This window comes from Sinohyriopsis cumingii, unplaced genomic scaffold (assembly GCF_028554795.1).
Source record: "Sinohyriopsis cumingii isolate HCF-2022 unplaced genomic scaffold, ASM2855479v2 utg000552l, whole genome shotgun sequence".
NCBI lineage: Eukaryota > Metazoa > Mollusca > Bivalvia > Unionida > Unionidae > Sinohyriopsis > Sinohyriopsis cumingii.
The window spans coordinates 1,292,392-1,307,082 of record NW_028315908.1 but is presented as its reverse complement, the minus strand read 5'-3'; the positions used below and the strand labels follow the sequence as shown (position 1 = coordinate 1,307,082).

At 35.9% G+C, this 14,691-nt stretch overlaps 1 protein-coding gene across 1 annotated transcript in view; it reads right to left on the bottom strand.

The window, feature by feature from the left end:
- Window positions 1-9,384: 9,384 nt before the first annotated feature.
- LOC149773825 (E3 ubiquitin-protein ligase TRIM17-like) overlaps window positions 9,385-14,691 on the bottom strand; it is a 40,121-nt gene continuing 34,814 nt past the window's right edge. The window contains exon 10 of the mRNA XM_089945950.1: window positions 9,385-11,568. Coding sequence (XP_089802076.1) covers window positions 11,305-11,568 — 264 coding nt within the window. The 3' untranslated portion in view covers window positions 9,385-11,304. The remainder of the gene's footprint in view (window positions 11,569-14,691) is intronic.

The following is a 14,691-nucleotide window of genomic DNA, read 5'->3' as shown; positions in this document are numbered from 1 at the left end:
AGTGTTACCCAAAGTGGGTAACGACATCAGTCAAACGTTGAGCAGAACGACCGCCAAGTATCCCATACGACGTGTGGAAGTGAAAACGTTCACCATTCCTGCTGGGCAGCATTCCATGATCGAAGATCATCTGTTTCAAGGACAGTTACCCAAGCGTTTAATCCTTGGTATGGTCTCGAATTCAGCCTTCAACGGAGCCTTCAAAGAAAATCCTTTCAACTTTCAACACTTCAACGTGAAGAAAATCGAAGTCAGTCGCGATGGCAAGACCTTGTGTACCCGACCTTTCGAACCTGACTTTACTGACAAGAAGATGAATTACTTGAGATCGTACTTGTCCCTGTACGAAGCCACCGGTCAGTTAGGAACCAACACCAGTCACGGCATTACGTACGACGATTACGCAGGAGGCTATGCTTTGTGGGCTTTCGATTTCACTCCAGACCAAGGCAGCGACGAGGGACATTTCCACCCTATAAAATCTGGCCAGATTCGTGTGGAACTTCAGTTTGCAAATCCTCTGCCAGCGACAGTGAACGTCATCCTGTATGCAGAATTGGATAATACCATAGAAATCAACAGTTTGAGAGAAGTCATTCTAGATTACTAGAAACCATGGAAGACTGTTATCCCTCTTTACCTAGTGGAGAAACGTTAAAGATGGAATGTGAGGAGACCGTGGAAAAAGAAGCAGTGATCATGATGAAATCGAGATGGCCAGAACAAGAAGCCCATTTAGTCTCCTGTTTTGCCAAACACTTGGTCGAAAAAATGACGGAATTGATCAAGAAAAATTGTTATGGATGTCAAAACGATCATCCCAGTCAAACTCAACACGATAAATGCCTAATGTTGAGCCAAGAAGAAAAATTGGACGAGTATCTGGACGAAGCTTGGAGTCTCATCTCGGACAAAGACGTGTTGCACCAGTGGTATAAAGACTTGCGTGAACATTCTTGTCCACCATTAACCACTCAAGAGATCCATCGTATCGAAGCTCTCCTGAATCAGAGTGAGGAAACAGAACGAATAACCGTTTATTCGTCAGACATTTTCAAGCAAAAAGTCAGGATCGAATTGACGACTTATTATTACCTGTGAAGAAGAAAAAAAACCACACAAAACAATGGATACCTGGGAACTTTATTACCTTTTGAACCACAGTTCGTATACGTCTTCTTGGAATCCTGTCGTCTGTGCTAAAGATGAACTCCCTCATCGCAAACCTAAAGACCATCAAGCTTACGTGATCAACACGGATGACAGTCATCTCCCAGGAGCCCACTGGGTAGCCGTCTACTTTCCTCAAGAAGGATGTGTGGAATATTTCGATTCGTACGGATTGCCCCCTTTGGAAGACGATATCATCGACTTTATGAGAAGAAATGCTCAAACCACCCGATTCAATAACGTGAAATTACAAGGCACAGATTCCTTGGTGTGTGGACAGTACTGTGTGTATTTTCTGCATCACCGCAGCCTGGGCTATTCCTTAGAACATTTAGTGACTCATTTCGATCCTCGTTCTTCTGCTAGAAACGATGTGAAAGTAGATCGATGGTTTTGTGACCATTATGCTTATCTTTTGTCTCAAGCTAGGAAACGTAGTGTCCATCAATGGCCTAATGATTTCCAACAGTGGAAATCACAATTTCATTCACAACGTTGTCAGCCCTGTTTAAAGTAGATTGCCAATTGAGAAAAAAATTGTTTGATGTTATAGTGTTGGATTATTGTTAAAATGTTAGTGTTGTTGTTTAGTGTTAAGTGATTTTTGAATAAAAAATGTTGTGTTTTGAAAAAAATGCCTTTGTGGTTTGTTTAGCTATAAGACTGTTGAATTGATGCTCTTTCATTTCTTACTATCCCTCTCATGAACGTTGCGGCTCGAAAACCGTGTGGGGATGTTTTCCTTCACGTCCGCGCTTTGACTTTAAGAACCGGTTTGTTTCCAGTCTAACCATCCATTGTCGACTCATCCTCCAACGAAGATGTGCTCCAAACTAGCTAAGCTCAACGAAGCCTACGTGAATTTGCATAGGGTCAGACACAGTCTGATACCGAAGCCAGAAGAAATAGAGAACGTGAGAATGCTAAAAGTCACTGAAGACCTGATAGAAGAGCTCTTCAGAGAAGAAGTGAACAGGGAGAAAGAAGAATGGACAGAGAAGTACAGACTTCAAAAACAGCAGCAACAGCAACAACAACAACAGCAGCAGCAGCAGCAACCTGAACCTGACAGAGGCTTTGTCGATTGCCGTATCGACACCAAAGAGTTCTTCTTCTCTTTCCGAAGAAGCAGACCTATTGCCAGAAAGTCTATAATCAGAGGACATCGCATTCTTAGAAACTAAAAAAGAATGCCATAGCAAACAAAAAAACAGCCCTTTTCAGGGCTACCCAATACTCTAGAAAAGAAATAACGATCGATTTGCCAATGTGTGTAGGTAGGGTAGTGTGAATATAAACACTAACTCTTTTATAAAAAATGTGAAGGTATGTGTTTGTGTGTTTGTGTGTTTGTGTTTGTAAGAGCTCACGTAAGTTGGTGTGGATAGTAGATTAAAATGATGTCTTTTTTGGTGTTTGAGGTGTATATTTGGGGTTAGATTGGATTGCTTTGCGTATGTGGATAGTCTATTGAAGTGATTTATGAAAACATTTTAAAATAGTGATGGGTAGCATAAAAAGTGAGTGAGTGTTTCTTTTAGGTCAGCGCGTTGTTGTTGTTTTTGGTCATGATCTAGGTAAGATCAATTTTATGTTTTAGGGGGGATGTTTTCCTTCACGTCCGCGCTTTCACTATAAATTGAAACTCGCTGGGCAGTCTAGCTACCCTTGTTGATTGATCAACACAAGAATGAATAGTAGCAGAATAAGCAAACTTCTTGAACTCCAGATACATCTGGAATATGTAAGGCGCCTGGTCAATGAACTGGCTGCGGAGGCTATAATAGAAGAAGAAAGAATAAAGAAGGAAGAGGAGGAGAGAAGACAGAGGGAAGAGGAGGAAAAGAAAAGAGAAGAGAGGATGTCGTTCAATATTCCCGAGACAGAGGATTGGGGTGATGAAGCGAATCATCCTCCCTCTGCGCTTCCCAGAAGAAAGGTGAAAGAAGACTGGGGAAGAAGATGCGTGTGTGGCGCAAGGCCAGGAAGGTGCAACCATTAGATAGGTGCATCTGGAGTTCAAAAAAACAAACAGCCCTTTTTAGGGCTACCCAATACTCTAGAAAAGAAATAACGATCAATTTGCCAATGTGTAGGTAGAGTAGTGTGAATATAAACACTAACTCTTTTTAAAAAATGTGAGGGTATGTGTTTGTGTGTTTGTGTGTTTGTGTTTGTAAGAGCTCAGGTATGTTTGTGTGAATAGTAGATTATGGGTTTCTTAGCGTATGTCAAGAGTATAGTTAGGGTTGTATTATATGAAATGAGAAAGTAGGGGGATGTTTTCCTTCACGTCCGCGCGTTGTTGGGTCATGATCTAGGTAAGATCAATTTTATGTTTTAGGGGGATGTTTTCCTTCACGTCCGCGCTTTCAGTATAAGAACCCACCACGTTCGTCGTTCGCACCATTCTACGGAATAACGGAAAGAAAATGGTAGCTGTAACAGAATTGTTTAACCAGTTGAAAGACATTTGGTATTGGATGGTGGATGGAGCTTATGCAGTGGAAAGGATTGAACGTGAATGGAAGTATGAAGTAACCAGGGATTTTGTAAGAAGGCAAGTGACAAACCTAAAATCAGCCATGGATCTGGTGGCAGAGATGATAGAAGAAGAAGTAAAAAGACTAAGAGGCTTTATAGATCCAGAATATGTAAAGATTGGTCACTTGAAAGAAGCCATGGATAATGTGCTAGAAGTCAGGTGTTTTTTGGAAGAGGTAATGGAATGGACAGAGTGGTCCTTTGTCAAAAAAGGCCTAGACCAGCTTAAGAAATCGGAACAACTTATGAGAAAAGTAATGGAGGAAGAAGTGAAAAAGATCAAAGACAAGTGGAATAAAGAACGAAAGGATAAGGAAAACTTAAAGGAAAAAGAGGCCTTTGACAAACTCAACAACAATTGGATCAAGATACAAGAGAAGTTCAGGGCTATGGGTCACCCAGACTGGTTACCTGAAAAAGAAAAAAGGAAGAACAAAGGAATTTGGGGAAAGATTAGGGGATGGATGAGGAAATGGAGGAAATAGAAGAAGAAGCAGAATAAACCCAAAGGCCCTTTTCAGGGCCAGCCATATTTCTCGAAAAGAGATAGCCTTTCCATTGCCTACCCCTTTTTTATTTTATTTTTTATTTTTTTTTAAAAAAAATAGAGACCCTCCCTGTTTCAATTTTACATAGACCCGATACAGACCCAGGGGTTTTTGTCCATGTTAAATTTACATAGACCCTATACAGACCCAGGGTGATTAATGTTAAATTTACATAGACCCTATACAGACCCAGGGAGGTCTGTAATGCTAATTCCTCATAGACCCTATATCGACCCAGGGATTTTGTCCATGTTAAATTTACATAGACCCTATAGTGACCCAGGGTGTTTTTTAATGCTAATTCCCATAGACCCTATAGTGACCCCATTCACTACTCACACGACTCCGCTCTGTATTTTGCACTATGCCGCTCTATAATCTCTAAGGCTGTCTGCATTTCTGGAGTTATATCAACATTAACATGGTTTAAAACACGTTGCACAATATCTCCAACAAAGGTCTGAATTACTTTTGGAAAGACTATATATATTTAAAAAAATCATTTATGTTCAAAATTGCTTGACATCGTGTTTAATTTACAATTTTTGTTTTATCTTACTTGTTACATTGCATACATAAAGCTGACAAGCATCCAAATTACCAGTTTTGTTTAACCAATATTATTCTTCATTGAAATTCTTTAGTTACATGTATCATTTATTATGGTAATATTAATAACAGCAGCAAAAAAACAACAACAACACAATAATAATAATAATAGTCTGAACCTTTTCATTGTAGAAAAGCAAGTATGATAATTAGATTAAGAAGAGTCATGCATGATCACAAATGAAGATGTGAAATACTTCTTAACTTTGCAATGAAAGTAGAAACTTGTCCAAAGCTAGAAAATAAAACAATACATATATATATATATATATATATATATATATATATATATATATATATATATATATATATATATATATATATATATATATATATATATATATATATATATATATATATATATATATATATATATATATATATATATATATATATATATATATTGTTTGGGACCAATCTGGTGGCTTAAGTGGTTAGAGCATCCACCTTAGATACGGGAGCTCGCGGGTTCGAAACTCGGCCGAGTCATAGCAAAGACTTATAAAAATATTACTGGCAGCTTCCTCGCTCGGCGCTGACCATTAAGAGGTTAATGTTATGACTGGTCAGCCTGCTGTGAGAATAATGTGACAGGGTGGGACGTGATGCGGCATGATGCCCCAGTGCTTGACATCAATATAAACTTTCACTTTGCAGACATCAACGCAATGTGACTGAAAATGTTTTAATCTTACGTTAAAAATCGCATCACATCACATACATTATTTACGCAGGTTTCGAACAGCTGGAGCGATAGTCATAGACGAGTTGTTACCCTTATAATTAATTGTAGAAAAAGAGAATAATGTTAAAATTTCATCTGAATATTTAAGAAGTGTCCGAATATTCTTGGGACATTGTTACATTAGTTGATCTGTCAAGACGCTGTGCAACCCAGATGAATCAACTTTGATGAATGCATGACAATTATGTTTCCTTAGGACGCAAGAGCACAAGAAATCTACAGCTACAGGACACACGGTACTAATTATACGGAAGAACTGTGAACCAGTCTAGAAATGGGTGAAGAAATGATAGAGTATTTACAGGTTTGGTGGTCCATAATTGGTTAATAATGAAAATTAAAATTTTAGGAAAAATATCTTTTGAGAGCTTGTCCTATATGTAATGTAAAAAAAATATTGACAAATTTCTACTGATGCAATTTTAGCATTTTTACAGGCTTGACTCAGGAGTACTCAATACTGAAAGTAGCACCTGATTCATTTGGTGCAGAATCAATAACACGTGTTTCATGCACATGTATGTAAACAAATTGCCGCGGGTCATATGGTGTTCTCCACTCATAAGCTTGCACCAAGGTTAGATGTGCACGAAAAATTGTAGGTGTCATTATCAGCACCCATAAATTTTAAGTTATTGAATTTTGAATATGATAGTGTTTCCATATGTTTACCATTGGAGTGGAATTAGTACCGTGAGTCCTACAATGCCATATTAAGGCTCGTTTGTAAGTCATCCGCCATACTAGAATTAGGAACAACATACTGGACGTCAGCTATCTATTTTTACTTTCAGAGGGAGTTATTGGCAAAATAAAAAGAAACAGAAACACTTTGATTTCATATCAAATGCTATGCGAATGAGTACACAGAGCTCTTTATTATCTGGCGATAGGTTGATTGATTTGTAAGATCTCACTGGTTGGCATTAAAAAAAAAATGGATACGTATCTAATTTCTTTTTCATTCTGGTTTCGTGTGAAAGTCACCGCTGTATTTTCGTAGAGATTGAATTATGCTATAACACAGATATTGTGTTTCTCCGTGTCCTCGCACGGTTTTGCTTCAACGTGGTCGCTTCTCACGCTTTGTTAATTATCCGAAAAGAACACAGTTAAATCTGTATGCATTAAGCCATTATAGAGCTTGAATAACTTCATGGCTGCTAGTCGCTAAACCATTCACATTATCTGAGTAAGGTTTCATACAAATTTATTAGGATTTCAGCACGTACTATATTCTACAGATGAATTTTCTTGAATACCCGTTGGTCCATTTTCTTGATTCATTTCACGTTTGTAATATCAACACTTCAGCCATAGTAGCTCAGCTGGTGCAGTAGTATACTCGTAAAGCAAATTTAGCGGATATGATACCAGTCCAGGCCAGCTAGGGTGGGGTGCCTCGATGTGTCCTTGTGAAAGGCACTCAGGTACCATTTCATGGGCAGGATATAGCCAATTAATGTGTCAAAAGTGCCTTTAAAACCAACAAAACCAAACTGCGCAGCATGCTCCTCGCAGATTATATTCTTTGAGAATATATCGATGTTGCAAGTCTGTCTTGACCCGTAGGTCATCTAAGTCGTAGTCCACTGTTGAATGGACCTTACCATACTGCTTTATATACAGATTAAACTCCAATAAGACAAAATAAATAAACAGAAGGAAAGATAATCAGAAAATGTATCACAGCTCATATGTATTCCATTGTGACGTCATCGATATATTTTGCTGCCTTGTCACATCCTCGGCCCTGCACTACATCACTGCAAGTAGAGAATTCAGGACGTTTTCCTCCTGCATATTGGACATTTTCCTATTCTACTCTAAAACCATTGTAAAGAAAATATGGCATCAAATGTAGTCTAAATTAAATGCAGTTGTCAAAGTATAAGGTTTTCTCCTGGCGGCATTTTGCCACCAACTTTACAACATTATGTAGTGTTATATTAAATACAAGAAATAACCCATGCCTGCTCATCTCGAGAATGCTTTATGATGACATTGTGACGTCATTAATACGGAGTAAATTTGTCCTTAGGCGTATAGTACGTAGCGTCTCGAGTTCTGGGGGAGATTGGACGTAATATCGGGCAGTTGCGACTTCTGTCTCTTATTAAATTACGCAAAATTCTTACACAATTTTATTCATCGTACTAACGGTCCTGTTGAAAAAGTATAAAGTCAACGAAAAGTATCGAAGACCTTTTCATTCACCAACGTAATCCTTTCTTCGTGCATTTGACAAGAGGGGTCTATAACCTTCAACATGTGCAAAAAGTATATTTTATATTCATTCAGCATTATTTTTATTGGAAGGGATGGACGGGTAACCAGATCGGCTAGGTTTGAGGATAAAAATTTGATCTTGCCCGGTGGGGTTCCTCACCCCCGCAGTAATAAAATTAAAAAGAAAAAAAAAAACAACATTGACAATAATGGAGATTGGAGAGGGGGTGGGGACACCGGACAAACTGACTAAATGGGAGTGAAGAAACATGTCCTGGTCGGGTAGTACACACACACACACACACACACACACACACACACACTTATATTCCAAACAGAGTGGGAAGCGCCTATCTCTGGATTCCACAATATATGTAAGAATGCATGATCAAATAAAAATAACCCTTACTTGGAAATATAATGTTATTTTCGATTGGTTGGACCTATATAAAAATTAAATATTTTACTCCTCAAAATTTCACAAGTAATTAGCCTTATTTTATACAGAAACCTATCTTGTATCCAGGATGTTCAAGTACTCCGATACTTATTTTTACCGAGTCTGTTAAAGATACTTTTCAGAGTCACTTTATATCCTTCATGTTCCATTGAAATTTAACAGAGTGTTTAATTGAACTTCTTTTTTCCTAATTGTATAACAAATCACGTGTCTTAAATCTGCAGATATCGTACGTATTTGCTTCAATGCTTGTTCTCAGTACGTTGTAAATTCTATATAGCAATTCAGATGATTGGAAACGAATACGTGTGTTGATCATTCGGTGGTGCTCGGTCTAAAATGGCCTCAAATAAGCCAGTATCATTCTGTACCTAGAAAAATCAAAGTCACCAAGCTGGTTAGTTAGCGATATCGCACTATGCACAGTCGCCGCTAATTAAACAACTCTACTATCCGGCGATTCGCTTATCCAATATCTCTACGCCAACCAACTCTGAGGACGCGTCTGAATATTAATATTAACAAAACTAGCTCCAAAAACTTGGTCCCATTACTTTTTTCTTTCATGACTTGCTCAGATCAGTCTACTATAATTTAAGTTAAGTAAAACTATTCGTACACATGTATTAAACGTTTCTGCAGAACATACAGTTTGTTCATGCTTTCTGGAGAACTTCCGTTCTCAGATATTTAGTTTAAGAGGTGCATGATGCCAACACCGGAACTTATGAAGTTTGGGCGATGTTGTTTGCACTGCAGTGGCACGATTCCATCCATTACGGTTAGTTTGGAAAATCTTCTCTGAACTGAGGTGATTGATAAGTAGCTTCACATCTGTGCGGTGTTTGAAGGTGACAGACAATGGAGGTGTGTACTTTATTCCAAGATGGCAGTTTAATGTTACCTGCAGCATAGCAACGACTGGAAATGTGATGAAATAGTCAGCGAAGTGATTACACAATAGTACTGTAAGTATTAATACATTATAACAGCACCAAACATTTCAGGCAATGCCACAAAAGTATCATCGGTTTCAGCAATGAATTATCGAACATTATTTATTGAAACCAGTTGCATAATACAGAAAGTTTTCAAACTGAATAAACATGTGTTAGGACTCCATGGTCTTAAACTAAGTAACATAAAAGAGCGGAAACCAACAAGTTTGGTAAAATTCAAAAAATAATTTATTTCCCAAGAATAAAGTGAAAATTTGAGAAGAACTTACAGTATTGTTAATTAAATCCAAATAGATCTAAAAGTTCTATCACAAGTCCTAAAAAATAGAGTATTCTGAATAAATTTCAATGGCGTTCTGAAATAATTCCAATCCTGAATGTGTTTATGTACCAATAGCCCACTATAGTGTTGATGTGCTAACAGTCTTGATGTATCACAATATGTTATAATCCAAAAATTGCTCTAAATAAATTCACAATAATCACAAAATAGTGATTAAGTCCGAACGTATTAATAAGCACTTGTAATCCCAAAGGAATAATGCAAAGATTCCTCTCCAATTAAATCTGAATGCAACTGAAGTTAAACATACAAACAGATAGGAATGAGTAATTATAATATAAATAACCTTAATATAAAAAACTAAGACACAATTAGAGGACCAGGATGATGATCAAAAATTCATTTCTAGAACATTCCAAATTGTCAGCAAGATCATGGCAAATATCACACACCCCAGGAATTCCTGAGGGGAAAACCATTGTCCTGAACTCAAATCCAAGTAAACATATTTACCTACAAATAATACTAATCTTAAAATATAATCTATAATCTTTGACAAACAATTAGCTATGTGATATTTTGTTTACCAAAAAGACATTAGTTAGGTAGGCCCAAAACTCCTACCATCAATTATGGACAAAAGTCAATGAAGTATTACCAAATAAATAAACATAGCACATGCATCACATTTATACTACAATCACATCAAAGCATCTCTAATTAAATCATCCAAAAGTAATTACTTTACATAGTGTACACATGCTAACATACTCTTCTCATGATTCAGTAATTGTGATGGTGTATTCTTAATTTTCAACATAAATAATTCACGAAAATGTGATATACAAACGAAAAGTACATTACAGATTATATATATATATATATATATATATATATATATATATATATATATATATATATATACCTACAGGAATGAGTCCCGTCTTTATTACTATCCCCACAAATCCTGACATTTTCTAAAGAAATAAGACTGAATTATACTGTGTGTTCTGACCCATATCATATCATGCATTGAGCGAACATATTCGCAAAACAAAAATGCATCGCTTTACCTTACACGGAGAATAGAGAAAAACTGGTAAACTACATGCGATACGGAAAATAATAACATATTTATGAGTGGGAGTAGTGAAATGAGGGAATATAAAAAGGGTGACAAATCTAACTTCAGCTGTTTGTCAACTGATAGCTTAGAATGCAATTATTAAAAAAATATCGTCATGAAAAATAATTGATTAAATGTTTCCTTTAGCGTTTCACACTTTGTTTTCTGGAGTATGCTGAGTATGATATTTGCATTTTTTAAAAACTTTTTATATTCTTTGCCTTTTCTTGATACTCATCCTGGGTGCAAAATGAAGCTATCTAAATAATTACTTCAGAATATTAAAGATGTCTGAAAATGAAGCCATTATTTCGCGGCTTTTCGGAACAGCCGCCTGAGCCATCCGCTATAATATCTTTAGTATCACTATTGCTGTGCAAAATTAGCATGACAACAATAACTTTGAAATGCAAGTGCATGTATACACAGAGTTCACATAAATATCAAGAACATAATTTGTACGCCACATTTGTATAAACATCTGTTGCAACTACAAAATTATCCAGATGTCACTGTGACTGGTTGCAATGTGGCATCTAACTCTGTCAGATTTTATATTCATGTGGTCCAAAGAAATAAGTCGTAGTACATTTTATGTGAGGTTCATTCCATGCGACGGACCAGACTTCGTTCATGGAGGCACAAAAAGGATTCCTTTAGCAATCAAGGGTCCGTCTTTGTAAAGGTACAGTGGGGGCCAAACAACGATTTCCTTTTTCCTGACTTTCCTCTTAATGTGCTTGTAACAGTTCCTGTCTAGCTCTGAGTCCTTGGACAGCTTGACATGCAGGGGAGGATCCTGAATACATAGCCAAAAGCACATCTGGAAACATTTCTTGGCGTAGGTTGTGATCTTGTCGTGGCTCTGTGCGAACTCCGCCATCTCCTGGTGAACCTACAACCGGAAGCTCTTTTTAAAAAATGGTATACTTAATTAACACAATCAAAGAGAATCCATTTTATCGCAATGGTAAACGATACGTCCATTTGGCAGAGTCGAAGAAGGTACTAGTCAGCTTAGCAACGAACAAAAAATTCCTAATAAAAAAAAGTTTTCGTAAAAATATATTTTGAAACAAAACTATATTCGCGTTTAATTCTAATTCAAGAGCAACCAACTTAATGCGCCTGCCAGATTTGCTGTCATCACGAGGCCAGATTTTACAGAATTATTTAAAAAGTCTGACTACACCTGCAACTATTAAGCCAAATGTGTCTTTTGTTGCAGCTTTGCGTTAGAAACAGCATTTAGGTGGATCTATGAAGATATACAAAGGTATTCGACCAAAGTTACGTATTATTATTCATTTTCTTAATGCGAACATTTTTCATTCTGTTAAAAAAGCAATAAAATACATACAAATCCTTGAATTGGATCATTTAATAAGGACTTCTCGAATAAGAATCTTCTATATACCACTTAGGTTCATACTAACAAATGAATTAGAAACTTCTTGGAAACTTCAAACAATGACCAAGATAAAAAAAGCTTACCTATACAATTCTAAATTCGTGGATTTTGTTTTACCAAATTTAATTCTGTAATCATATTCTGACTACCTACGTCAGTGAAGCTTTATTTAAAACGTACATGCAGATCGTCCAACAATTATTTTTTTCCAATTTATGAAGACAACAATTCAAGCACTTTTCGAGGAATGAAGAGAGGATACGATTTCATGTCAGTGAAAAGACCTTATCATAATTTTTTTTAGTCGAGCATTATATATCAAATCCGAAAATAAAGAAACATGATTTTATGTGTCTTATACATTATTTGATATGTTTAATTTTGTTATTTTCTGATATTTTCTTGGCTGAATCTTATTAAAGGTGAATAATTACTGTAAAGGTTGCACATTTCCGCTTAGTATTCGCCAGTATCCTACTTTATTTTGGTTAGATGATTAATTCCAATATAAATTTAAATTAATGGAAAATATTATATATTCACTCACACTTGATCAATATGTTAGGTTGGCTACGTGCAAAGACGACACCGCGTTATGGGAACTTTTCGTCATAGTTGCGAAAATACTGACGGAAAAATTTGAGAAAAGACAACATAGAGGGAGGAGGCGTACAAAATGTGCAAATTGAAAAAAAGGCTAAATGGAATAGGAAAATTATGATGCCAAACGAAGAAACAACTGTTCTGTGTAGATATGTAATAAACGTAATTTTTTGTTTAATGAGACTTCACTCACAATAGACATCCCCAATAAATCAATGTCAGAAAGAGTTCCTAATACGGCTCCTGGACAATACGACTGAAATTTTAATGATTTCAAGCGATAATAAATTGAAGACATGTGCTATAAAAATCAAAGGTTTTTCATAGACTCATATATTATGCTGAATGTTTGATGACTTCAAAGGCAAATATAAATCAAATATATATGCGATAGAACGTGAAGAAACTGAAGAAATGCTCCCAATATAAATCAGATGATTTTTTTTTCTTCAAATAGATAATAAGAAAGAAAGTTTGTTGAGATTTAAACTGAATACTGAGGATGTGTTTGCCTTTTAAATGAAAAGGTTTTTCACAGATGAACTGATCCAAATCATCTTTTTGTTGGTAGAAGAATAGTAGGTCAAAACATAGTGCTGTTTAGTTTGGAAAAGAAGAAAATCAAGCTAAGAAGAAAAAATTACACAGGATTTACACTGCAGAAGTTAACGAAATAGCTGATTTACCAATTTTACTATTTTAAACTAAAACCCCATCACCCCTCAAACAAAGTACAACAGAAGACCACTTCTTGTGACCAATACGGAGACGTCATGCATCCATGTTGAGACAGATTCATTCTTCAGTGACTTCAAAGAAAACAAACCACTTCGATACTATCTGTCATAAGAATTAAACGTTGAGCATACCACTAGTCGAATAAACGTTCCAAACGTTACAGAACTTTTTTGAACATGTACTAAATGCCATAACAATTAAAGAGTTATGAGGTCTAAGACAAAGCTTCCATTCATTTAAGACAGGTCACGAAGAGGAATAGGTAACCAAGGGCAGTAACATATGTGTGATATAAAAAAATATGTATAAAAATTATTGATTCAAACACAAGGAAAATTTCCAAGAAATTAATATATTCAGGGTTTAACACCAATGGACTACAAAGTAATATCAAATTAGTTAGTTTTCTGGGTCTACAATGATACAAAATGAATTCATAACATTCAGTGCATTATCTTATGGCAATTTCAAGAGAGGAATTTCAAGAATCAGTATAATTTCCTACAATATTAAAACAAAATGTCTCTGAAAATAAAAATGTTGGCCATATATTGTGGTTGAAAGTGACTGTTCTATTTAAAACTGTTAATGACTTCACAAAAACTATTTAAAAAAACGAGCTTTGATCTTGAGCATTTTAGCTGAATTAGAGGCTTAAACATACAAACAGCTTGCACAAATGCTGGCGTGATTAGGAATAGGTGTTGTAAAATCAGGAGGGAGACACTCTCAATGTATGTATTCAAAAATGGTTTTAAAAAAGAAAGCAAGGAAATGATATCAAATGCTGTACCAATGGTTAACCAAACTAAAAAATTAAAAGACTTGTTAATGATGATAGAGCTAATGAAGCAGTAGGTGATATAACTGTATAAATCACAAATATCGTAAGTAATTTAAACGTGACATAAAATGAGCAAGAAGCAAAACCTTAGCGAAGTCCTGTTTAAATTTAGTTCAAAAAAAGTATTTATTGAAAAGAAATCAATGATATACCAATTGGCTAATACATGAGTGAGATCAGAAAATGGTATCCGATGCTGATTTGCTGCAATTGTTAAAGGAAAAGGTAGAATGGAGACCACTGAATATATAACAGCTATACTTGACTGTTAAAACATAGCTTTTGATGGTCTGCCACGTTTCGTTCGATAAACACTGGTGGTAATGTATTAGGTGCAATTATCTTTTTTTCTTTGTTCTGTTCAACATTCCATTACTAATACAATTGACAACAAAAAGTTTATTCATATCATACACATGTGA